Source organism: Enoplosus armatus, chromosome 21 (genome assembly GCF_043641665.1).
Source record: "Enoplosus armatus isolate fEnoArm2 chromosome 21, fEnoArm2.hap1, whole genome shotgun sequence".
Lineage (NCBI taxonomy): Eukaryota > Metazoa > Chordata > Actinopteri > Centrarchiformes > Enoplosidae > Enoplosus > Enoplosus armatus.
In genome coordinates, this window is record NC_092200.1 from 18,029,134 (window position 1) to 18,055,698 (window position 26,565).

At 45.9% G+C, this 26,565-nt stretch overlaps 3 protein-coding genes across 3 annotated transcripts in view; 1 reads left to right on the plus strand and 2 right to left on the minus strand.

Annotated features, from left to right (window-relative positions):
* Nucleotides 1–26,565, minus strand: part of abcd3a (ATP-binding cassette, sub-family D (ALD), member 3a) — a 201,023-nt gene that overhangs the window by 96,117 nt on the left and 78,341 nt on the right. The window lies entirely within an intron of this gene.
* chchd7 (coiled-coil-helix-coiled-coil-helix domain containing 7) lies at nucleotides 383–4,619 on the plus strand. The gene is made up of 4 exons (XM_070928217.1): nucleotides 383–656; nucleotides 2,437–2,496; nucleotides 2,602–2,700; nucleotides 3,623–4,619. Exons 2-4 carry the CDS (start codon nucleotides 2,443–2,445, stop codon nucleotides 3,725–3,727), a joined length of 258 nt encoding a protein of 85 aa, XP_070784318.1. The 5' UTR covers nucleotides 383–656; nucleotides 2,437–2,442; the 3' UTR covers nucleotides 3,728–4,619.
* Nucleotides 22,404–23,234, minus strand: LOC139303942 (uncharacterized; the record flags this gene model as incomplete). Its single annotated transcript, XM_070927755.1, has 1 exon — nucleotides 22,404–23,234. A coding segment is annotated over one exon (831 nt), but the record flags the coding sequence as incomplete, so codon positions are not given.

The window sequence follows — 26,565 nt, forward strand, 5'->3', positions numbered from 1 at the left end:
TGCGCTGCGATGCAACCGCACTAGGGTTTAGCCACGCCCATCCGAAGTTCCGCCCACTTGTGCTTTTTGATTTGCGTAAGCCGCTGCCACTTTCACTTCAATGTCAGTTACAGTCCCTTTCAATAAAACTCAATTTTTGGACTTGCTAGATATACTGTCAATCGTTTAAACGTGGTTTAGTCCAATTTACAACGATAGGGAGAACAACATGTCTGCTCGGGAATCTTATTGGCTCGTTGGATTGTCACTCCACATTGTCAGTTTTCAGCGGCTCCTATTGGCTGGGATTGCTGTCAGTCGTTGGTGACGTGCGGGTGATTTTCCTGGTGCGCTGTTGCAGCAACAAGAGTGGAGTTGTTTTGAGCATGACGGGGAGGTTGTAGCCTATGGCTTGTGTAGCTGTATTGGATAGCCTAGCTGCATGTAATGTATAGCGCTTCACTAGCTTGTTGAAGACATAGTCGTGCACGGACCGGATACACGACAACATCTTTTTTTTTTTTTGAATAGCTACAGGAAGCGTGAATAGGCTCGCCAGTCAAAGTAGGTCTTTTAAAAAAAAAAAAACTGGATAACCTTCACCGGTGTGGATATTAGGCGCACCCCCAAGTCGTTAGCTTGCCGCCGGATAAAAGTTGGTAGCCTATTTGTTAAAGGTACGTATTAACGTTGTGTAGGTGTATCTCCATTCACCCCTAACATTAGTCGCCCCCCCCCCCTCCTCCCCCGAATGAAAAGTCGTTTGGTAACAACACAATGAAGGTCAACTTGTTACAATGTAGCAACATTACATATGATGTGGGCGGGGGGGACACCCAGACGTGCCAAACGTGCCAAACTCCGTTGACAAATCTGGGAGTTAAATCTGTCAAGCAAGACGTGTTTAGTGTTACATTTACACCACTGATGCGAATAAAGATATTTTCTGCAAACGGGAGAACCGCTTTCAATTCGGCATACATTTTACCCACCTAGCTGAAATAGTAATATAAAACATAGGTTTCAGTTTTATTTTTTAACTTTTCTATACCACCAAAACACAATGTGAAAATAGTCATGGCAAAAAAAAAAAAGTATAAACCTAAGCTGAAAGTTAAACTGGTAGCTGGCTTTGTGGAGTAGTACATCTTCTTCCAGTAGGCACTACGAATGTGATGTTGTCATAATATCTGGTTTAGAAACTATGTATTTTATTCGACAGGCTGAAGATATTGTGATTGTTTCCCTCCATACATACTGCCATACCTTTTATTTAAAGTTTTTTTTTCTTTCTACTGAAACCTTGAACCTTGAAAGTTTGCAAAGTCTAAATTGTCCTAGACACATTAAATAGCCTCAAACATTCAATATCTGTCATTTGTATTGGTGTGACATAATGTGTGTATAATTGTAATAGACTTTTTCTTTTATAAGATGCATTTTTTTCTCTTTTACATATGACTACGACATTTTTTTAAACCTCAAATATAAATTTGTTGTATACGTAACGTGTTCAAATATCAAGATTGACATTGTCCTCATTCCTCAAAAACCCAGCATCACTTTAACTCAGATCAGAGTGTACTTCTTGCAACAAGTGCTCCAACAAGTGATTCATACGTGCATTTGCGATCGCCATTCACGCACATCATCATAGCTGTGATAGAGTGTGCGAATGAACAAGCAGAAACAGAACATGTTTTGTTGTTGTACAATGTGGAAAAGTGTTTTGTTTTTCCTGATTTGAAGAAAATTTCAAAGGGGAACTCATGACAAGTAAGAGAAAACAAACCATTTGCTGGTTACAGCTTCAGAAATCTGGCAGTTTATTGCTTTTTCTCTCTTTCATATAATTATTAAAGAAACACGTTTACCTAAATACTTTTTTTTTTTCTCTTTCTTCTTTTTGTGTTTTTACTTTTTTTTTGGTTTTGGACTGTTAGTCAGACACAGTTGGCAGTTTGAAGATGTCATCTTTGCCCTCTGAGAACTGAGCGATAGGGATTTGCCATTGTATTTGTCATCTTATCCCAAGGCCACACGGGTGTCCCTCAGTTTTCATTTTTACTGCTGAGCAAAATCTGTTCCATCGAGAAGAAACTGACACAAGCAAATGGATTTTTTTACCTTTTTATAAATGACTTAAATGACTTGATTAGAACAATTGATGAACTTTGGTTTTCTGTAGAACAACTAATTGATTAATTGCATTCAAATTGATGTGTAGTTGTTGTCTTGGTCTCAGTTTGTCTGATGATCAGTAACTCTTTCTCTAGCCTATAAAACACATCAAGGACACATTTAGAATGCAAATTCCACTGAATGCCCTTAAAACCCCAGTTAACCGTATGATGACTTGTAATACACACACACACACACACACACACACACACAGAAGAGATAAAACATGCTTCTTAGAAAAATCTTAACCTGTTTATATTGTCCATCTGCGCACAGATCCAAATGGATAAAACTACACGGAAACTTCGGAATCAGGACATTAACCCATGCATTGACGTAAGCTTACCCTTTTAAATCCCGCGTTGTGTCAAACATCTACCTGCTGCTGGGACGTGACGAGTTTCTCTTAAGTCCCCAATCCTGTTATGTTGTCTGTTTCAGGAAAGCAATGCCTCCCAGAAGTGCTTGGATGTCCACAACTATGATAAGAGCATGTGTTCCGCCTATTTCCAGAGATATAAGGACTGTAGGAAATACTGGGTGAGTTGTATGCTTCCAGCATGAAAGAGGGGGGAAAAAAAGTGAGGAAACAGTTGAGTGATGTGTTAAAGACATTGTGCATGTTGTATTTGTACGGAAGAGATCGTAAAAAGTTGAGAGTTTGATGCTGGCAAGGCATGCTCATCATCCCAGAGATCCAGGCAAGCGTGGCCGTGCCCGGGTGGGAAGACAGCAAAGGCTCTCGTCCGTGACACTGCAGTAGCGACCCCCGCTGGCTGGTCAGGGTACAGTGTAGTGAGGGGAGGAGGTGGGTGAAAAGAAGCAGCTAGTGGCACCATGAGTCATGGAGGTATCACGTGTTCGCCAACAGAAGGGTCAGCAGCACAGAGGGAACTGGACAACTTGGGAGAGAGTCGAGGAAAGTTAAAGTTATCAAATCAAAGTGTGGAAACTTTCTTAGTGAAAGGTAGGTAGTTCTCGGGGGAGGGGGGAGCTCCCGAGTGGGCAGTTCCTCTCAGGGAGTCCCCAGAACGCCTACTGTTTACTACAGTCCCCATAATGCAAAACCAACAGCATCTTTTCATTCACACTCTCCCGGTCTGGTAAACCCATGTCTTTCAAACTCCACGCCACCAGTTTGCAACACATCATGATGTCACAGTGACATCATTATTTTGACAAAGCTCTTCCCGAGCCACAGAAGACATTAGACAACCGTTTGAACGGGCTGAGAAGAACTAACCATGAACTGGAAATTGACCTTGACTTGGTAAATTGGTAAGAAGTGCCCCTTTTTTTTTTTAATACAAACAAGCACAGCTGCATCTGCTTCCTGTGTTAGTACAAATCTATCTTTTGTAAGGCTTTCTACTAATGACGGGAACCAGTGGCAGCAGCTAGTCGCATGTGACACGCTGTATTTTCAAATGAAAGACAATTTTGTTTGTTTGTTTCCATGCAGCACAACATAATGCTGCAGAGGAGAAGGGACGGCGTGAGGCCTGACATGCCCACCGCCACAGAGAGGCAGGAGATGCTCGCTGCTATCGGAGGCAAACCCTACTGAGAGTCAGCAGGGTTACACGGAGGAGGCACTGTGAAGACCAGCTGGGCCCTGGACGTTTACCTCAGGCCAAGGCGTTCTGGTGATGCTCCTGCATTGCATTGTGGCCCCATGTGATCCAAGGTGCCCAAGCTCGGGTTGTGTGGACGTGGCGATCCATAGCCGGTCTGTTGTAAAATAAAATGGAAAAGAAAAGGAAGAAAGAAAAGATACAAGATTGATTATTTATTGAGGTTAATGAACAGCGTGACATGAACTGACACGATATGGGGAACTGCGAGCGTTTTTCTTAAGCAGTTTGCACATGAATTGTTATGATATTGCACAACTGCTGAGATCCTGTCGCGTAGATTTCATCGTGAATATTCAAGGTCCGACACAACGGTGTTCAACTGTATTGTTTACAATGTGAAACAATCCGTGTTGAGGACTACTTCATCTGTAAAGCAAGCCGGGCGACGGCAAGACGTACATTTTGGACTTCGAAAGTTGAACAAAAGCCATCACTTCTGTTCTATTTCAACACAAAGAAAATGTCAATACATGTTGAAATAATTGTGAGGATGAAGGCAACGTAGGTCACCATGTCTTGGTTGGTATTGCTTTTTGTTATGAAGTTCCTTTCTGTGCTGTGCCTGACTGAACCTGAATTTCAGGAAGATGCCACAAAGTAAAAAAAATACTCCCTTACAAATAAAAGACCTGCATTCAAAATCAAGTAAAAGTACATGCGTGTCCTCAGCAAAGTGTACTCATTGTGCAGCTCCACCTGGACCAGATGCATTAATATACTCAAGGCTTTAAACACTGGTTTTGGATGCAGGACTTGACCCCATAATGTACATCGGGGTACTGCTTCTCATACTTGAATAAATAATCTCACAAAATTGTACAACACTGAGTGTCTGTGATTTCATCAGAAACCCGACAAGGATTCATTGTTTTGGAGTTGTTGTCATCGAGAGCGATCCGAACTCCCGGTCACAGGTAAGGGTACGTCATAACTTCTTGACCTTACCCGTCGTCTGTATTTTCAACCATGCTTAACACTCTGGGTTGAATGGTAGCCTGTCCTCACACAGAGCCAGGCGGTAGACGAGACGGTGACGCCGTCCCACGCCCGACACATTTCGGTCCTCAGTTTAGTGGCCCGGGCCGAGGCTCCGCTCCTGAGCGCGAGGTAGCCTTCTTGTGTATTACAAGTTAAATGACAACGCAACGTGAGCTGCGCTTGCCCGCTGGGTTCAACGCGCAGTATTCGGGGGGGGGGGAGTCGCGAAGGACAGAGCGGGACCAAGTTAAGTCTGTTTCCAGCAACAAAGCCATGCGGAGAAGCACGTGTTAGCCCTAGCCACGCCAGTAAGACGAAGAAGGGGAGCGGGAGGGGAGGGGGCGTGGCTGAGTGCGGTGACATCACACACATACGGAAGTCCTGGCGGCTACGCTGCAACTCGCCAGCTGCCGAACGCTGAGACGCAACCCTCGCACACTTGGAACTACCGCGTACGCTTAGCCGTGCTTCCCTCCACCAGCCTTCTCATGGATATGTACGTTGAGATCTGCTGTTCATTCGGGTAAGGTTTCCTTTAGCGTTCCCAGCCCTCAGAACTGGCTTTAAGAGGATGTAATGGTAATTCAGCAGAAAACCAGTTGAGCACTGAGTTGGACCTGTTGCAAATGTAACTGTGACAAAATATTAAATATGCAACCGCTTCCAACGACAGCAGCTGGCAAGCTAATGCTGCGCTCAAGTCAGGCCAGTCGTAGTCTCGAGTTAGCCACCCTACCCCTTGGCTAACTAAACAACCAACACCCAGGTTTCCACGGTAACAATCAGTGACGCCTGCTGATGAGCGGCCCCAGCCCCCCCCCCCAGTAGAAGTGTCCTTGTAATTGTTCAATTCTTCCAGAAGGCTAACATCAGACAAATGTTGAGCAGTCTGACGTGGTTCCTCGGTCAGCCATTTTGTTTCGTCTGAAAAGTTTGAATTTACCCGGAATTTTATTTTTCAGCTTTTGTTTTAGATTAAAGCGGACGTGGGGAGGGCACTAGGCTAGGAGACTATGGGTTAAAATCGTAATATAATCGCCGTCATTTTGGTCATTGAGATCACGATTATTTGACACGATTACTCGTTGACTTCGGAAACATCCCTCATTTACTGAACTTTAACATTAAAACATTACTTAAAAAAAAACGTGACTTTTTAACAGTGGATTTCCTTGAACCTTAAGCGTCGCCGTGGAAGAAGTTCTGTTGGTTTTGTTCCTTTATTGTTTGATACATACATATATAAAAGTGCCTTACTTCTTCTGTTATCTGGCCTGAACGAAGATTTCAAGAGCCTCCCTGCCCATGTTCAGCCATTTGTCTCTTTCCTACCACGTTTCTTCCTTACCCACTTCTCTCCGCTGCGCCTCCAACTCCATCCTTTTTATCTCCATCCTGATGGCGGTAGCACACACTGAACACTCCGACCAGAGAAGCAGTCCGGGTGCAGGAGCCGGCCACGGGCGCCCACGCTACGTGTGCAGACAAACATGAAAATACTGGGCGAGTGTATCTGCAGAGCCAACCGTTGTCGGATGGCGGTGAAGTCAATCAGTTGTGTCACCTCGGTACTTTTCAAAAACGTCTAAATCTAACCCCTTTTCCTCAGACTTCCTGTGTGGATAGCGCCTCTGCTCCACGCTGCCAAACGCCTGAGGGCGGACAGGGCCCGGCGGAAGAAGGTCTACAGGCTCCTGCAGAGGAAACTGGTCGGTTACTCATGTAGTAAAATGCAAAAAAAATGCGTTACAGCCATTTCTCTTTGTTTTGACCATTTATCTTTTGCACATTGACGCCCATGTAACAATAACAGTAGTGATAACTTTATTTATGTATGGAACTGTATGGAAAACACACACTGGAGGGATCACATAGCCCATTTGGTGGGCCTGGATAAAGAAACAGAAAAAGAATGTGTGGATGGAAAAAAAAAAAAAAAAAAAATGAATGCGTTGAGAAATGACTCCTGATGACTGTGTCCCCCCCCCCCCCCCCTCTCCGTTTGATTCCAGCTGTTTCATGGGGTCGGCGTGAAGGAGGGGAATCTGCGCCAGCCCACCTACGTTTACCCTGAGGAGGTGAAAATGTTGATGCATTCCGTCTTCCCGCGGGACATCTGCGACTACCCCGACCCCAGCCACGATCAGGTGACTATGAGCCCCTTCTGCGGCTCGTTTTTGTCTCAGAAGCCGCGCATCAGCTCAGCTCCAAAGACCGACAGTGGATTAGATGGTCGGTGGGCTCTAGTTCCCATAATATGCACCAAGGACACTTGGGCTGTATTCGAAACCGCCTACCACGTACTACAGACGGGCCGCAGTATGCAGTATGTACTACATGCAGCTTTTCGTAGTGGTGTGCCTTATGAAACCGTCAAACCGATCTATTTTGCAGTACGCCAGGCCAGGCTTAGCCGGTCTCCGGTTTTGGGAAGCAGGAGTAAACAGTAGCACGGCTACACCCCAGGGTGCAGTCATCGCTATGCTGGACTAGCTGACCTTGCTTACACCGTCCTCGAAACAGTTACTGCCACCTTGGTGATGAAAAGCAATATGTATGCTTTTGATGATGATGATGATGATGATGATGTGGCTCGTCAAAACACACCATCCAGTGAAAAATCCTGCCAGATGTTATTATGAACGTGATATTGATAGCATGATAATTAGGATGCAGTAGAGGGTGGTCAGTGTGACTTCCGCGTATTGTCGACATACTGCATATTTTGCTATTTCGCCGCACTGCAGCCAAATCAGTGGCGCGCTGCTAGTATAGCAGGCGGTTTCGAACACAGCCTAGTTGTCACCTTCGATGTGGTGTGTGACAAATGTTCTTCTTCTTTAGTCTTTTTCCCACGCAGCCCCCGTGGTCATAATATAATCTAATTACGTGTAACTGTGTTTGTGTCTTTTTACAGGTGGTGTTCGTCACGGTGGAAGATCTGCACAAAATCAACTGAACTGCGGGTCTTATTCTCATTCGTCGTACCTGTGCTTGCACTGGAAATGTACAAAGCTGGTTATCTCTGCAGGTTTATTGTTAGCGTGCTTCAAGATGTTTGGCTTTGGCCCCCGCTACAGTGTCCCGCCATTGGCTATTCCGCATAATACGGCCTGCACTGATTGTTAAGTTCTATCGACTGCTTGTTTCAGGGTTTTTCTGAGTCAGCCCCCGTAGTCAATCGGCAGTGAGCTCGCTGTAAGTGGACAGGAACCATCTGAATTAAAGAGAAGCAGTTCACGCTCTATGCAGGCGTCTCGCCTGAATGTTTCAGCTGTCCATCTCACCTGCGTCTGGTGAAAGGACGCGACACGGTATCTGTACGAGAGGTGACCTGAGAATGACTAGATACCACGACTTTAAACGTGGTCAACCAAGCGGCGTTCTTTAGCCGTTTGTGTCAAGCGTGTGCCGCGTCATGTGTGGCTCTGGTTGTGTCTGTGTTTTGCTTGCCGTAGCCTTGTAAAAACAAACAGCCAGCGGCGGTGCTGATACGGCGGATTGTTGTCGCTGTCGCAGTCCCTTCGAAACCCGGCCTGGCCTGGCCCGGCCTGCTGCTCCTCGCAGGGGGCACTACTATCGTGTCAAAATACTCTGAACTCAACATCCAATTACCAGTGTTTCCCAGAGCTTTCAGGGAATAGATTTGGACCCTAGAGGGCACTGCATCACATGTTCTCCACTGGAAGGGAACCTTAGGGGACACCGGTCCACCATAGAGGTCCACCTTATCATATTTTAATCTACCGTAGGGGCACCCAGGAGGGTGTCCCCCCCCCCCCCCCCCCCCCTTCAACATGGGAGAGGATCAACAGCTTCATCCAACACTCCAGAACAGACACTGCTAAATCAACGGGGACTGTCCGAACCTCTGAAGATCTCTGCTGGCACCCGCGCCCCCCCCCCCCCCCGAGACTGAATGAATTTAGCAAATTTTCAAATCTTAAATTCAGCATTATGACTCATTTTAAGTATATAGCCATCACTACTTTCTAACACGTATAGGGCAGCCTATATATATATATATATGTCACTGCACCGTGCTTCCTTCACTGGCAGGGCACCCCCAGAGGCCACTGCATCACAGTTTCTGCACTGGAAAGAAAATCTAACCGCAGTCTTCAAGTCACGAAAAAATTCAGTTTGAAGTTAATGTTTTGCTGTTAAAATGTGAAATGCATTAATTCGGGTGGGGTAAACAAAAACTGCATTGCTCACTGAACACTCACTGTGGTGGCGTGCAGTGGGGGTTGAACTGCATTATACAGAGAAGGTGTTTCTGTTTCTTGGCCCTGCCCTCACTGATGGAAAGGGGGGTGGACAAAATAATAGAAACCAGTTTGTAAGCGTGTGATTTTGCCAGCACGGGGCGCTGTAAGCCAGCCTCCCCCCCCCCCCCCCCCCGAAGGTTGTTGTGGAAGTCACTGGACTCACTGCAGGCAACTGGCTATGACTGACAGCGCCTCAGCAGCAGATACTTATCAGAAGAGAGAGATAGAGGGACCTGGGTCCTGGGACTAGGACTTCGTGAAATGAAAAGTGCTCCGGACTCAAGCTTGCGGGTCGGTTGAGTGATCGGCCCGGTGCAGACCGGCAGCATCGGCGTCAAGTGTCCGGGAACAGCAAAGTTCCACAGAATGGGAGACGTTCCTCAAAAGTACCGGACAGCGTTCCAACATACGTGGGAGGCACTGCGAGGTTAGGCTGTGAACTTCTCCGGAGGGGTGGGGGTGGTGTTGGTGTTGGTGGTGGTGGTGCAGTAATGGATAGCCCGGATAGTCGCAGCAGAGACTCGGCCGCGGGGAGCAGCGGCCCGGCCCGCGGAGAGGAGCCGAGCAGCGGAGGACGGTCGGATCTGCCCTCTCTACCGGAGACATACGGGACCGCCAAGTTCAGCCTGGCGGCTTACCTCCTCTGCTGGGCGCTGCTCAGGTGGTACCAGGTGAGACCCCCCCCCCCCCCCCACCACCCTCACCCCCTCCGAACACGTTTGCCTGAGAAATGTTTAGCGTCGTCCGGAACTTTCAGTGTAAACTTGATTACGCCGCCCGCACTGTTGATCCTGCAACTTCAGCACATGGGACCATCACAAAGTCCCACGCAGTTTACTGTGGTGGGGGGGGGCTATGTGGGGGTCTAACCTCATGTAAAGTCCTGACATTTTGTTGCAATAAATCCAGTGTTATAGAATATATAGACTGGCATAGATACACGATGTGGTCCAGAGGCCATTTAGACTGCATGGAATCCATATATTAATAATCCACACACATACATTCTCTCTCAGCTTCCCCAGAGTCTCAGTTCCCCAGTGACCCGGTTACTACACAGTATTGACACAACAAAGCAGCTGTCAAATGAGTGTCTGAACCCTGCACACTTCATCATTGCTGTGTGCTTATGTGGCTATTTTTGTGCAATGTGGCCATAAAAAAAACCCCAAACCAAACCAAAAAAAACATGCATTGAAATAAGAGTTTGCGTGAGTTGTGGAGCAACAGATCTGATGTTGTCACACTCACGTTAGTGTTGAGGCATAACAACACTAACTTGTTGATGTTCAGGGATTTTGCCACGCCGTTTATACTGCAGTGTCTCTCTGGCTGCATTCAGTCGACGAACAGGGCTGCTTCACGGCAGCTATGGGATTACTTTTTGCAAGACATTCCCGTTTGGCTGTTTGATACATAAACTGTTTCTCGATTCATTTAACAGAAAATGTACTATATCATGAAACATAAAAATAACACCATATAACATGGGTTGGAACTTATTTACACATCCAGCCGCCTTCAGTGGCTGAGCAGATGGAAGAGGTGTTAACCAGTGTAAAGAAAGGTGTTTTGTGAACCCTGAAAATGAATACACGTTTGCTTGTTACCTGTCACGTCACAGATCATACAGATCACAAAACCATTATAATAAAACACGGGCGTGTCAGGAAGAGGGGCTGACCCAGGTGGAAAATGTCCACGGACTTGGCTCCCGTTCTTGTCTTTGCAGCGCTGATTGCAGGGACAAGCAAAGTCATGTCTTGAATCTGCCTGCAGGCTCCTCTCTGCTCTCAGCAGCTACGGAGGTGTAGTGGCTCACATCCAGCCGGACTGATCCAACCTCCTCGACACACGGTTGGATTCCAAGCCTCGGTTCATGGGCACCTGCCGACATGCAAGCGTGTACGCTTGTCTTCACTGTAGGGCTGCCCCAGACCAAAGATGTTCCTGGTCGACTAGATCAAGCCATCAGTTGACTAGCCGTTGATGTCTTACCCATTCATAAGGGTTCTTGAACTGCTCTTGTTTTGGGCCCCTCGCATGGGACCAGTTTCCCACAGCAGATTCTGCCAGGAGCCGCCCCCACAACACAGCTCCCAGGGTCACAAGGACACACAAACCCCTCCACAACAATAAAAAGGTGGTGATTGTCAATAATCTTGCACTGATTGGGATGTTTCCAGGCACGTCCAACTGAGAAGAGACCCTGGGACAGTCATAGAACGTGCTGGAGGGACTATATGTCCCATCCGGCTTCGGAATTTCTCAGGAACCCCCAGAACAAGTTGGAGGAAGTAGCTAGGGAGAGGGCCATCTGGACTACTACCCCCACTACCCAGACCTGGATAAGCAGCAGAAAATGGATGGATGGAGGTTTTCCTAACAATATCACTATAGCAACACATTTCTTGAACATTTAAGAAATGATCAACAGACCAAATTAGGTCAGGGTACTTTGGTTTAGCTGACCGCTAACTGATGCTTGGGTTACAGTTCAGAGGGCGCTGCAACCTGCCCGTTTCCAGTGTTTTCATGAACTGCTTCACTTACAGAATGCCAGAAATTCTGATAAATGGCCATCACAATTCAGTAGAGCCTAAGAAATTTGGAATTTTGTTTCTATTGGGCCAGGTCTTCTGTTGGTCTTTCATGTCAGCTAGCATTGGCCACGTTCCATGCTGTCCGAGGACCAACCTTCTGGATCGGGGCGAGGATCAGAACGGTTCGGCAGATTAGTCATGTGAATGAAAATTTTGTTGCATGAGAACTTATTCGGCAAAGGCGTTTCCATATCGATGGCCGAAGAGCAAAACCTCCTATCTGAAAAATGCACTTTTTTGAGAAACCAACAGAAACTTGTTGTTTTCTTGCAGAATGCTATTTGTTAAGGATACCCAATACATAATACACTGTTGTGGGACTATATTACTACATTATGTGTTGACAATACCGACTAGGTATTAGTGCCTCACAAAGTGAACATAGGAGGTTTTTCCCCACTTTTCCTGGATCATTTTGCAGATAGGAGGTTTTTGCGCTTTGGCCATCGATAAGCCATTTAGCGCATCAACTCTGTTTTGAGGAAAAAGGTCAAAAACGACCTCAAGCGAGCGTAAAAATCATGTTTTGCTCAGCTGAGGAAGTTTTATTGAATTGTGCAGTGTCCATACAGCTTTTCTAATGCGATAAAAGAAGTCTATGGAAACACGACTCATGACAACTCGGCAAACTCCATCTTCTGAAGAAGACCATGAGATGCGGTTGGAAGCTTTGCAGGAAGCTGGTAAGGTTGTCTCTCATCAAACCACATCTCCCTCTCTAGCAAGACACCCTCACTGTGACACATTTACGAAGTGTTGGGGTTCATTTTATTTCGTCAAGCGGCTGCAAGCCCTCTTTATGTTGAATCCTGTTTTCTATGAGCGTCAAAGCACCGCAGACGGACCATATGTCGCAGCTGCCACATCACGGCTAAGATGTGCAGTGGTTTATGTGCAGTTTGTAAGAGCACACTCCGGTTAGCCTTTTTATGAGGCCACACTGCGTCTTTTAACTGCTGTGGAAACTTCAGAATGAGGCTGGCATTCGTTACGAGACTGTCGCCACGTGTCCTCAGAGCAGCGGTGACACAAAGAGGCTGCAAAGGAATACTACTGCTAAAACCAGAGTGTTTGCGAAGTGAAGCTCCACGGTAGGGGGGAGTTAATGGATATTTTGATTCACTGTTACCACTGTGAGTCCAATCTGACTGCAGCATCTGATAGTCAAAATATCAGACGAGTGCCCCTTAAAGGATTAATCCTATAGATGTCTTACCCTGACCCGCCAATATCGCTTACTGCAGGTGGAAATAAAGTTTCCTTGACTTACTGTAAGTGCTCATTTCATCACAATGTGTTTTGTTTGTTTTTTTTTCTCTCCGCAGAAACTCAGATGCCAGTCAGCTCCTCTACAGGTAAGAAGGCAACAGCAAATTCATCTTTTGAACTTTGTTCTTTTCTTTTTTTTCTTGCTGGGGGGGGGGGGAAGGTACACTGTGTCCCTCCTCCTTCACATCTACAGTAGATGTATCTGTAGCCTCTGCATGAATAAATGGACAAAGCCTGGGGTTGGTGGTGAATTTCTCAATGCTCAGTGCTAACTTGTCAATATGAATAATCATAACCAATCATGCATAACAATGAGTTCAACCGCAGCACATAAACCTTTTTTTTTAATTTTTTCTTTATTAAAACGTCCCGCCCCATCCGGGCTGCGATTGGTCACGAAGAAAAGTGACGACCGACTTCAGGAAAGGTTGAACACGTTTCAACAAAATAGGCACCCGGCTGTGTTTTTCTGCGTCAAGTTACTGAAGCTGAGCTGAACTGAACATTTCCTGCTTCACATTAAAAGCTTTCCACCGGCGAACCACTGCAAGGCTGTTATTGTGAAGGAGCCACAGGAAATACAAATGTCACTTAGTTAGCAGAGTTGGTGAGCAGGGGACAGGGTCACTGTAAGTCGTTATGTCTGTATATGGGGGCGGGGGGGGGGGGGGGGGGGGGGTTTACAGTAAAGTTCCATCTATATACATATAATAATTTAATTGAACAAAAATGATGCTCACTGTTTAAGAGAAGGAAAACAAAAAACGGGGATGGAGTTCCCAGCCAAAAAGAAGAAAAAGACGTCAAAGGAACGGAGCCAGCCGCGCAATGGGCCGTCGCACCCAGCTCGTAACGTAAAAAAGAAACCTAAACCAAACCAAACAAACACCTGAAAACTGGACTGCCGGTGATCTCCAACCAAAATTCAATTAACAAAAAAAAAAAAAACCCCACCAATGCTCTAAGTGATGCCGGGAAAACTAAAAAAGAAAAGAATGAAACGGTCCCCGGGACTGTGCTGCCGGCTGTCCAGCCTGTGTGTGTCCGCACTCTGCTCCTCCGGGTTCCCTACTCCTCAGAACAACAACAACAACAACAACAACAACAGGTGGAAGGGAGGAGAAGCACCGGGGTTGTTGGAGCTCCTGGCGGCTTGTCGTATTGGTCGATTGGATTGGAGCGTGTTTACTTTCATTATATTCTTAAAGGAGCTGTCAGGTTGTCAGTCGAAACATAATGCGATAATCCAGTCTTTGCTGGGTGTGATGGAGGATGAAATTAAAAAATAAAAGCAACAACACAGAGGCGTGCTAGGTGCCTTTGGCCGTGACAAATGTCTGTTTGAATACAAATACTCAGGAGATAGCAGCTCTCTAATATCAAACCCTGTGTTTGGAAGCTAAAACAGCTTCATCATTGTTATATTATCGTGACATTTGCGCTGTACGCTGGTGTTCAGCTCTTCAAGAATAACCTAGAAAGCCGACCGCTGTTTCATATCACAGGGCTCAACGTGTAGAGTAAGTGGAATTGACTGCACAAGCCTGTAAAAACCCCCTGCGACCCCCCTCTCTTGTGTCGTTGGGGCACCTCTACACCGCAATGCGAGGGAGGGAAACCCGCTTCGAGCACCGTGACCGCCGCTTGAACCTGAATATCCCGGCCCATTACGGTCTGCCTGTCAGTGGTGCCCCCTCGGGGGAGTGGGGCTCATTATGTCAAAAGACGAACTCCTCATTCCACACTTTGAGGAAATGCTGCAGCACAGGAGCCAGGGGTGTTAACAGTCCGCAAAAATTCACGATTCAGTGTGCGCCTCAGCTTTTTTGGGTCTGAATCTGCAGTGAGAGGCTGCCTGAACGCTGTGGGGAGGAGGACTCGCCCTCCAGTCTGTTTTTGTGCAGTCTAGCGTGCTACAGCTGATAGACAACCACTGGTGCGCTGCCAAAGTTTCGCTCCCGTGCGCGCGACTATGTAGACGTAAAACAGACCATTTTGACGGTAACCGTTTGTGTCACAGGGTGTGTGCTAAACCGAGGAGGTGGCATACAGAAGCCAGAGTCCTGAAACTGAACGGTCTGGGATGAGTGCACATACTGGGTTTACCAGTTCCAGACTGGAATAAAAAAAAAAAAAAAAAATCAATGCACTGATACAGTGATTGTGTATTGAGGAAAAAACAAATCGGCACTCAATGCATGGGCGCAGAAAACAAGCAAGCCCCTGGTTCCAGACCTCTAAATTGCAGCCCACCTCTCTGAACCTCAACCTGAAAGACCCCAAAGTCTGGTATTGTGCTTATTTTGATCGTTTTCCAACGTGCGTAAACCAACCAATAGTCCCAGAAACGGGACCACGGAAACGGTGAGTGTGTGCACGAGCTGTTTGCAGCACTTTATACTTCGATCCGCGTGAGGAACAAGCCGCACAGGGAAACGCCTACAGCCGTATATAACACAGCAACACCTACCACAGCTCATATAATGTTGACGGGAAAGATGTCAGAAAGATGGGGCATAGTAAACCCTCCCCCTCCAAACAGAAAAAAGGCTATCACAAGTGAAAATCAAAAGTACGTTGGGACTGCTGTTAACCCATTGCATCAGGTATAAATCCAGCTTACGGTGAAAAGCACAGTTTGTTTTCTTTAAGCCTCTTTTTCTTGCATTCTTCATCAGATGTATTAAAATGTTTCACATCCACTGAAAATGGTCTGGGTGTGTCGATTACTTTAAAGGCCCCATGTTGTGGAAAGTGAGACGTCCGCGTCTTGTTTGATTATGAAGCAGATCTGGGTGCTGTGTATAAAGAAACGCACACAGCCCGCATTCAGACACTGTGCCTTTAAAGCGAGCCGTCAGGACTTCCTGTAAGGTTGTGATGTCACAACTATACAGTCACTACCCGCTCAGTCTGTCTGAGTTTGTCTCAAACGGCTTGTTTCAGACAGAGGGGGGGGGGGGGGGGGGGGGGGGGGCTGAGGGGCTGCAGAAAGGGCCAGGAGAAGATACATAAGGACTTTTTTCAACTGTGAATCATGCAAAGCTGCTCTAGTGGAGTCCCAGAATAAAAGATATAGAGCTGAATTGAGCAGAATATGGGATCTTTAAACTGAGAATCAGTGCTTGGAGATAAAAAAAATAAATTGTTTGGTCGGGACGAAACTCAAACCTAGCAACTGTGCAGCCGATCCAGAAGTCAGCACAGACGGGGTATTTTCTCCTGGTGACTGTATGTCTTCTTTTTCGGTGGCAGTCTCACACAGTGCTGCAGTCAGTGCATTTGTGTTTTGAAAGCATCTCAAAGGGCTTTGGGCATTTAAAGCTGCCAGGGGCGACACTGGTGCCAAGTGCTAACTGCCACCTTCCCTGTGGGTTGTTTTTAATAGGCCAGCATGAAGGAGCACAGCATGGGCCTGCGTGTGTGTGTGTGTGTGTGTGTGTGTGTGTTTCAGTCTGCGTCTTTCCACAGCACGTTACAGCAGATTATCAGTGTCAGGGCCAGTGTGGGACTTTTTTTTTTTTTTTTTTTTTTTTAAGAGGATCAACTCAAGTTCACGTCGTGCAGCTAGCCGGTGAGCTCAAGCTTTTTTTTTTTTTTTTTTTTTTTGGTGCAAACATTCATTTGTGTATTTTAGTTTTGCCACAGTGCACCACTGATTTCAGTATAAATTCATTAAAATATGAAAAAAAATTTTGGGGGGTGCAGGGACTATGGTCGAGGAGCGAAATTTAGACCCAGTCTCAGTTTCATGAAAAGTCCCTGAGAGCTGCTGGAAAAGTTCCTGCAGTGGAAGCGAGCTAATAGGAGATTTTACCCTTATTGACCGCCCCTGCATCAGAATTAAACTGGCACTGGCGTCTTTCAGTAGTCACACGTTCTGACTGTCCCGTCTCATTGGCAACATACCGCAGCAGAGCACTGAAGCTTCTTCCAGTGAACGGTTTTGTGGAGGCCGTCTGGACCTGCTGCTGCTGCTGCTGCTGCTGCTCAAGCGCTTGCTTCGGGTCCCCCAATTTTAGACCGCGATCCGACCCTTAACTTTTTTTTTTTTTTTATCAAAGTCTGTATGGTAGCAGTCAATGGAATTCTAGGGCATGATGTTGTACTATTGTCTATGTATACTATCATATTTCTATTTTGTATGCCACCTTTAGTAAAGTTCAAGATGAAAAGAGGTTCATGTCGAAGGACTCCTGTGTGGACAGGATGGTCTAATCTGCTTGTTATGCATCACCACGCACCTCAAGTAAAGTGCTAGCCAGAATTCAAAACACAGCTTTACAAACAGCTTGGGTTGCTGAGCAGCCCTCCCTCCCTCCGGCCCTCCTCCCTTCCCTCTCCTCCCTCTCATGAGCTTCTCTTGTGTGGTTGGACCGCACGAGTCCAGGCCGCCGTGGAGAGACAGATGCTTGTGTGAAGGGAGAGAAAGTTGTGTTTCCGCGCTACCGCGCCGCCCCAACGCGAGCCACCGCAGGATGTCTCTGCACCTCTGCTATGGCACAGGTGAGGCAGTTTCTCTCTATGTTTGAACGGGACGGAAGCTGTGAGGGAGCAGCAGGAGGAGGAGGAGGAGGAGCAGGAGGAGGAGGAGGAGGAGGAGGAGTTCAGGTCCACAGAGTCTTTTTATGTGACAACAGTAGGAGCTTGTTATGCAACGACCGGCCTCATTAGTTCCACTGCGTTTGATTTGTGTTGTCTTTGTTTGGCCGGAGCTTCGCTGGGTCGTGGATACTCTCCCGGCAGCCAACTCAGCTCTGACAAGTCATGGAAATATCACGTATGTTCTGCTGCTCTTCAGTCACACGAGTATGGGAATAGCAATAAGCCTCTGAACTTTAGACCGCCTCCCGTGGGTTGCTTGGTATTTTTTGAGCGTCGAGGAATTAGGCCAAAAGCTTATCCTACAGCTGCACTCATTGTGAGCCACTCTAGATTAGGACTGGTCCGGGGGTCCTACCTCAATGGAGTTGCGAAATGGGAAGATCCGCTGGAAACACAGAAGTCTGCGGCGTAGGTTTATGTTCTAACCATCAGTTTGAATCACTTAAATTATATCACGGTACGCCGCTTCATCAAAATGAAGAAGGGCACAGTTATCAGGACGAATGTACATCCTCCAAATGTTCCAGTGGGAAACCTCCTCGGCTTTGTTTAATTCATTCGCGAATCCTTCACAGGGAACCCCCCCCCCCCCCCCCAGCAGACAGATTTTACCGTTAGCACGTCTCGGACTCAGTGGGTCGCATGTGCAATAAGTAAATAAGACTTCAGAACCTGACCAAACACTGTGCATCAACTCACACACACACACACACACACACACTCGCAGTCCAGAGGGGAAGCCGTCACATTCCTCTCAGAGGGTTAGGGCTGGAGTGCGGTTGGCGGGGTGACGGGGTGACGGGCTGCCGTCCAAGCTTTTAACACACAGTTGCAAAGTTGACACAAGAGAGATACTCAGGAATTTGTTTCTTTTCACGTCCAGCCAAGCTGAGGGGAATGGATGGCGGGGAAAACACTCAGCTGTCCCATTTCCCATGCTCCCTCGTTGTGTCCATGGCTACCAGAAAGACAATAGTCTTCTCATTTGACTCGCGCTGTCTCAGCTTCGTCCTCGCGTCTCCGCAATGTCTCTTTTCGTTCAATTCAATTCAATTCAATTCAATTTTATTTATATAGCGCCAAATCACAACAAAGTCATCTCATGACACTTTACAAAATAGAGCAGGTCTAGACCGACTCTTTATAATGTTATTACAGAGACCCAACAGTTCCCACCATGAGCAAGCACTTTGGCGACAGTGGCAAGGAAAAACTTCCTTTTAAGAGGCAGAAACCTTGAGCAGAACCAGACTCTAGGTGGGCGGTCATCTGCTTTGACCGGTTGGGTTTTAGGGAGAGAGAGAGAGAGAGAGACAGACAGAGACAGAGAGATAGACATAGAGACACAGATAGACAGACAGACAGACAGACAGATAGGTAGGCAAAGATGTATGGCAGCACTAACAGTAGAAATAGCTGTAATATTAGCTGAGATTAATAATAGGAGCTTTAATAGTGACAGAACTACGACTAAACATAATAACGGTAGTGATGGGAGTCAGGCAGGCCCATGGCAGCAGCAGCACCCAGGCGTACCAGGACCACGATCCACAGCGACCTACGAGTCGACAAAGCACAAAGAAACTCCGGGGAAGAAATAGAGTTAGTAACATGCATTGGACTGTGATGAATGTGCAAAGATGAAGAGGGAGAGGAGGAAAGCTCAGTGCATCATGGGAAGTCCCCCGGCAGTGTAGGCCTATAGCAGCATAACTAGGGGGCTGGTCCAGGCAGGCCTGAGCCAGCCCTTAACTATAAGCGTTATCAAAAAGCAAAGTTTTAAGCCTACTCTTAAAAGTAGAGAGTGTGTCTGCCTCCCGGACCCAAACTGGGAGCCGATTCCACAGGAGAGGAGCTTGATAGCTGAAGGCTCTGGCTCCTGTTCTGTTTTTGGAGACTCTAGGAACCACAAGCAGCCCTGCATTCTGGGAGCGGAGTGCTCTAGTGGGGTAATAAGGTACTATGAGCTCTTTAAGATATGATGGTGCCTGACCAGTAAGAGCTTTGTAGGTGAGGAGAAGGATTTTAAACTCTATTCTAGATTTTACAGGGAGCCAGTGCAGAGAAGCTAATACAGGAGAAATATGATCTCTTTTCCTGGTTCCTGTCAGTACACGTGCTGCAGCATTCTGGATCAGCTGGAGAGTCCTCAGGGACTTATTGGGACAGCCTGATAATAAGGAATTGCAATAATCCAGCCTAGACGTGACAAATGCATGGACTAATTTTTCTGCATCTGTTTGAGACAGGATCTTCCTGATTTTTGCAATATTACGGAGGTGAAAAAAGGCAGTCCGTGAAGTTTGTTTTACGTGGGAGTTAAAGGACATGTCCTGATCAAAGACAACTCCGAGATTCCTCACGGTGGCGCTGGAGGCCAGGGCAATGCCATCTAGGGTAACAATATCCTTAGATATTGTATTTCTGAGGTGTTCAGGGCCAAGAACAATAACTTCTGTCTTGTCTGAGTTCAACATCAGATAATTACAGGTCATCCAGGTCTTTATGTCCTTAAGGCATGCTTGGAGGTTGGCTAACTGATGAGGTTCTTCTGGCTTGATCGATAAATATAGCTGGGTATCATCTGCATAGCAATGAAAATGTATGGAGTGTTTTCTAATAATATCCCCTAAAGGAAGCATATATAAGGTGAATAGTATTGGTCCAAGCACAGAACCTTGTGGAACTCCATGACTGACTTTGGCGTACATGGAGGATTCATCGTTAACATGTACAAACTGAGATCGATCTGATAAATACGACTTAAACCAGCTTAGTGCGGTTCCTTTGATGCCAATTAAATGTTCCAGTCTCTGTAATAGGATATGATGGTCAATGGTGTCGAATGCAGCACTAAGATCTAACAAAACAAGTATAGAGACAAGTCCTTTGTCTGATGCAGTGAGAAGGTCATTTGTAACTTTCACCAGTGCTGTCTCTGTGCTATGATGAGCTCTGAAACCTGACTGAAAGTCCTCAAGCAACCTATTGTCATGTAGAAAGTCACACAGCTGGTTGGCGACTGCTTTCTCAAGGATCTTGGAGAGAAAGGGGAGGTTAGATATAGGTCTATAGTTGGCTAAAACCTCTGGATCAAGTGTGGTCTTTTTAAGAAGAGGTTTAATTACAGCAACTTTAAAGGACTGTGGTACGTAGCCTGTTAATAAAGACAGATTGATCATGTCTAGTAAAGAAGTGCTGACTAAAGGTAAAACCTCTTTGAGCAGCCAGGTTGGGATGGGGTCTAAGAGACAAGTTGATGGCTTAGATGAAGAGATAGTTTCAGTAATTTGGTGAAGGTCAATGGGAGAAAAGCAATCCAAATATACATCAGGTTTTACAGCTATTTCTGAGATTCCTGTGTTTGAAGGTAGGATACCACCTGAAGACAGGAGGTGATCAATTCTGTCTCTAATAGTTAGAATTTTATCATTAAAGAAGCTCATGAAGTCATTGCTGCTGAGGGTTATAGGAATACATGGCTCAATAGAGCTGTGACTCTCTGTCAGCCTGGCTACAGTGCTGAAGAGAAACCTGGGGTTGTTCTTGTTCTCTTCTATTAGTGATGAGTAATAGACTGCTCTGGCTTTACAGAGGGCCTTCCTATAAGTTCTAAGACTATCTTGCCAAATTAAACGTGATTCCTCTAGTTTGGTGGAGCGCCATTTCCTTTCAAGTTTCTGCACTGTTTGCTTTAATTTGCGGGTTTGGGTGTTATACCATGGAGCTGACTTTCTTTGTTTTATTATCTTCTTTTTAAGAGGGGCAATAGAGTCAAGTGTCAATCGCATTGAGCCTGCAGCACTGTCAACAACATTGTCTATTTGAGAGGGACGAAGGTTAGCATAGGAGTCCTCAGTTGTATTGAGACGTGGCATTGAATTTAATGCCGAAGGAATCACTTCCTTAAATTTAGCTACAGCACTATCAGATAGATATCTGGTGTAGACTTTTTTGCCTAATGGCGTGTAGTCCAGTAATAGGAATTCAAAAGTTATTAAATAATGGTCCGATAACAAAGGATTCTGTGGAAAGACAGTTAGATGTTCAATTTCAAGTCCATATGTCAGAACCAGGTCGAGGGTGTGATTAAAACAGTGAGTGGGTTTCTGTACCCTCTGACAGAAGCCAATCGAATCCAATAAAGAGGTAAATGCAGTACCAAGGCTATCCTTATCAACGTCCACATGAATATTAAAATCACCTACGATAATGACTTTGTCTGTTTTAAGGACTAAGCCTGATAAAAACTCTGAGAATTCAGATAAGAATTCAGAGTATGGACCTGGAGCGCGATAGACTATAACGAATAAGACTGGCTTCAGTGTTTTCCAGGTTGGGAGTGAGAGACTCATAACGAGGCTTTCAAATGAGTTATAATCCAGTTTAGGTCTAGAGTTCATCAACAGGCTTGAGTCAAAGATGGCTGCAACTCCACCTCCTCGGCCGGTGCCTCGAGGGATGTGAGTATTAGTATGACTGGGCGGAGTGGATTCATTCAGGCTGACATACTCTTCATGACACAGCCAGGTTTCTGTCAGACACAGTAGATCAATATGATTCTCTGATATTAGCTCGTTTACTAATACAGCTTTAGATGACAGAGATCTGATATTTAACAGTCCGCACTTAATTTTCCTATTGTTTTGGCCTATAGCAGTAGTGGTCTTAATTTTTATTAAGTTTTTATTAATGATTCCTCTCCTGTTTAACTTTGGTTGAATTAATTTAAGTGGTCGGGGGGCAGACACAGTCATTATGGGGTGTTGGGTGGGTAACTGCTCTAATGGAAGCGCAGAGAAGCGTGTAGGACTGCGACTCTGCCTCCTGGTCTGGACTCTGGGTTGTCACGGTTTTGGTTCACTAATAAAGTCGGTCAGATTTCTAGATATGAGAGCCGCTCCATCCAAAGTGGGATGAATGCCGTCTCTCCTCATCAGACCAGGTCTCCTCCAGAAAGTCCGCCAATTATCTACGAAGCCCACATCGTTTGCTGGACACCACCTCGACAGCCAGCGGTTGAATGATGACATGCGGCTAAACATATCATCACTGGTCAAATTGGGAAGGGGCCCAGAGAAAACTACGGAGTCCGACATAGTTTTTGCAAACGAACACACCGACTCCACGTTAATTTTAGTGACCTCCGATTGGCGTAACCGGGAGTCATTACCGCCGACGTGAATAACAATCTTACTGTATTTACGCTTATCCTTAGCCAGCAGTTTTAAATTTGATTCAATGTCGCCCGCTCTGGCCCCAGGAATGCATTTCACTATGGTCGCTGGTGTCGCTAACCTCACGTTTCTGACTATGGAGCTGCCAATTACCAGAATCTGCTTCTCAGCGGGTGTGTCGCTGAGTGGGGAGAACCTGTTAGAAACATGAAGTGGTTGGTGGTGAACCGTGGGCTTCTGCCGAGGGCTATGCCTCCTTCGGACAGTCACCCAGCCTCCCTGGCTTCCCGGCTGCTCGGGAGCTGCCGGGGGACGGCTAGCAGGAGCTACACTGAGTCGGTCCGCACCGGCTACTGGGGGTTGGCTGACTACAGCCGTCTCCATGGTGCGGAACCGGGCCTCTAACTCGCTGAGCCTCGCCTCCAGCGCGCTAAATAAACTACATTTATTACATTTACCATTATCGCTAAAGGAGGCGGGGGAATAACTAAACATCTGACACACCGAGCAGGACAGAGCAGGAGAGCGAGAAGGAGAGAGAGAAGGAGAGAGAGAAGCCATCGCTAGCTGCTAAACTAATGTAACAGACAGAATAGTGTGTAAACAACTGTGAGATTAGCGAAAAAGTCGCTAAAAAAGGAGAGAACTATCAGCGTTAAGCAAAACTAATGTACGTTTAAGTGGTTAGCGGCTATTTAGCCGCTGTAATGAAATATATACCAAACAAATATAACTTGTTTGAGCTTAGAGCGGCCAAACACACACGCTACCAATGACACAGAAGCCGGAAGTGAAGCAATACGCTTACCGCAGTACGTCAGACGTCAGACCAGCAGCTCAGTTCTGTGGGTAACTGTTTCCCCCTGGAATGGGCTCGTTGACTTCCTGACAGTTCACAGACTTTCTTTGATTAGTGACTGAATATCGTAGCGACTGAGTGGGCGACAGTTGCTCGGGTTGATTGCCCTATCGTGTTACTTTAGACAGAAAGGCACAGCCCAAGCTGTATAATGGCGGTATATAAAACCTTGCAGTTGATTAGAAATAAGACATATGACTACATGTTCTGTTTTTAATAATAATAATAATAATAATCACAGCTCCTCCTGTCTTATGACTTCCGGTTCAAAAGTTAAAGGCCAAAGCATAAAGTTTGTTCTTATAGCGCCACCATCTAGCCAAATTCGGCACAGCACTCTGTTGTTAGATAGTAAAAACACCATTGTTGACAAACTGTTGGTGAATGAGCATAGGTGAATGAGAGTGAGTTACCGCCTGTGTGTGTGTGTGTGTGTGTGTGTGTGTATGGGTAGTTTCCCAGCCGAGCAGCACTTGGCTCCTCCGCTTCCTTCCAGAGCCTGACCACTAATTTTGGACCAGGCTTCCAATTAGAGAGGACCAAATGTTAAAGGTGAAGCCAGTCTGGAAGCTGAGTTAGCCCACTGTGGCTGAGTTACACACAGCCTACCTCCCTTTTCTTCTTGTGTTGCGCCCTTCCTATTTCAGTGGCGTCTGCGCAAATGGAATCCAGCCAGTACCAGTCTGACCACAGAGTCAGGCTTCCTCTGCACTTCCCTCCCTCCCTCCTCCCATTTGACGTTAGCATGCAAACAAATATTGGGACATTCCTGGACATTGCATCTGTACCATTCAATGCCGTGTCTGCATTTAAATGCCTGGGTGCATAAAGTAACTCACTGAAGCAAGCGCAGGGTGCCTTGTGGATGCACCTCGACTGTCTATAAAGGATACGTTCAAAGATGACTGAACAGAGAGGTACCCAAAAAGATAGCCAACAGGAGCAGCAGGGCTTGGAAATCAACATCAAAGAGTGCTGCATTCAGGGTCCATAGTCGTATTTGTCGGCTGCTGATGTGTGAATATGCAGTAGATCATGGTCTTGACAGAAAACAAGTAAGGCTAAGATTCGGAAGCAAGGACGGGGTGATGGACAGCAGCATTCTATTTACTATATAAATATGACGTATTTTGAAGATTGGCGTTTCATAAAATAACGCATGTTCATTGTTTGCTCCTGGCAAGGCTAAGTTTAAGGAGTTTTGTGACTTTCACCTTTACGATGTTGCATGGTGCCATTGTTTAACGGCACTGGAAAGTACAGGAAGAGTGGCAGCGCTGGCATACATTTCAAAATAAAAGGTAAAAATAAACTTCTAATGGCCAGTAGCTCAGGAAACTAGACTGAAGCTAAAAGTGAAATGAAATCCTAAAGTAAAACTAATTCGAAAGAGTTGAACTAAAAGAAACTTGATCATACTATGACAATTGGATGCATAAACCTCTGGTAGGACTGACGTTTTGAGGTGTCCCGGTGGCCTTTTCACTGTGGACTTCTTGAAACTCAGTGGCATTCCTCTCAATCTCCGTGTTGTTTGATATCAAAGAGTTTGCTGACCTTAACCAAGGCATTCCCAAGTTTATTTGCCAGTGACGGAATCGATAATCTGTCTGTGTCACCGTCATAGCCGCAAGTAAACTTGACAGCTTTGACCATCTGCAAGTGTTTCTTTGGATTTATGAAATCTTCCATTCTTTTCAAGGTGGTAACCTCTCCTGGCATTGTGAATCAGCCTTCCCATTTCTCACACCACAGGAAAAAAAAAAAAAAAAAGTCCTCGCCAGTATGCACAGTATGCATGAAACCTGTGCTTCCTTAGGTGGTTGCTTACATGGTACTAGTTCCCCCCTTTCCCTGACTCTATAACAGCAGCATCGTGTGCATAGTTGCCGCTGTTGCGAAAATAATCTAGCTGTTTTGTTTTTTTTCTCTCCATGGATCGCTTTGGAAAGCTAAGAGCTTTGGACACATCCAAATTATTTTCATGGGCACTTTCTAGATGCCTTGCCATCTTGGCGCAAGGCTTACTGCAACACAAGCTATAATGGCTCTTGTTGCACACTCTTATTGCCGTTCCTTTTTTTTGGGAAGCGCTAACAACTATGCTGTCAGTTGTGTCCTGACTTGAGCAGGGTTCTTCTGCTCCAGCGACTTCAGATGTAATGCTGTTGCTGTCGAAGGTCACGTGGCCTGATGTTGTGGTGTCACAGACTGGAGGACTCAGCGGATCATCGAGAGCCGGCCGTTTCGTCTTTGAGCTGGGTTTAAGGCTAACGTCACTGCCTTCACTTTCTGAGGTGGCATCTGGAACATACTCATCGGCACACTAATTAGACCTAATAAACTTAATTAGCGGGTTACGCTGATTATCTACCGGGTATTACACAAATAATGACTATAGTCAGATCAAGACAATAGTGCTTACCTTGTGGTTGACTTAGCTCCTCTTCTGATATCCTTAGCCAACATCTGCTGCTAATATACCACCTTGTTGATCGCCACCTTTAACACTGAAAATGTCGTTTGCTAATGAAACCCTTCTTAATGAGGACCCGACCAAACCAGACCTGATTTTTTCGGCCCCGTACTGTCAGAGGTCCCCATGACGTGACAGTGTAAACACAGTGTTTCCATAATGTGATGGTGAATACTAACTCTCTCTCTCTCACACACACACACTAATTAAACAATCACAAATATTATTTAAATATCAATAAGTTTGTTTGTTTTGCAGGTCATTCCAGTAGTAAGGTGCATATCACTGGAAGTCTTCCCCGGTTAACCTCTCCTGTGAGCTAGTGTCAACAAAGGATATTAAATATCTCTCTCTCTCTCTCTCTATATATATATATATATATATATATATATATATATATATATATATATATATATGTATGTCCTCATTGTCATCCTCATCCTCACTTAAAAGAGTGTTCTTTACCAAAACACTGCTGGCTTTCTTATTGTCTTCAGACAGCATAGTAGTGGGCTGTGCAATCTTAAACC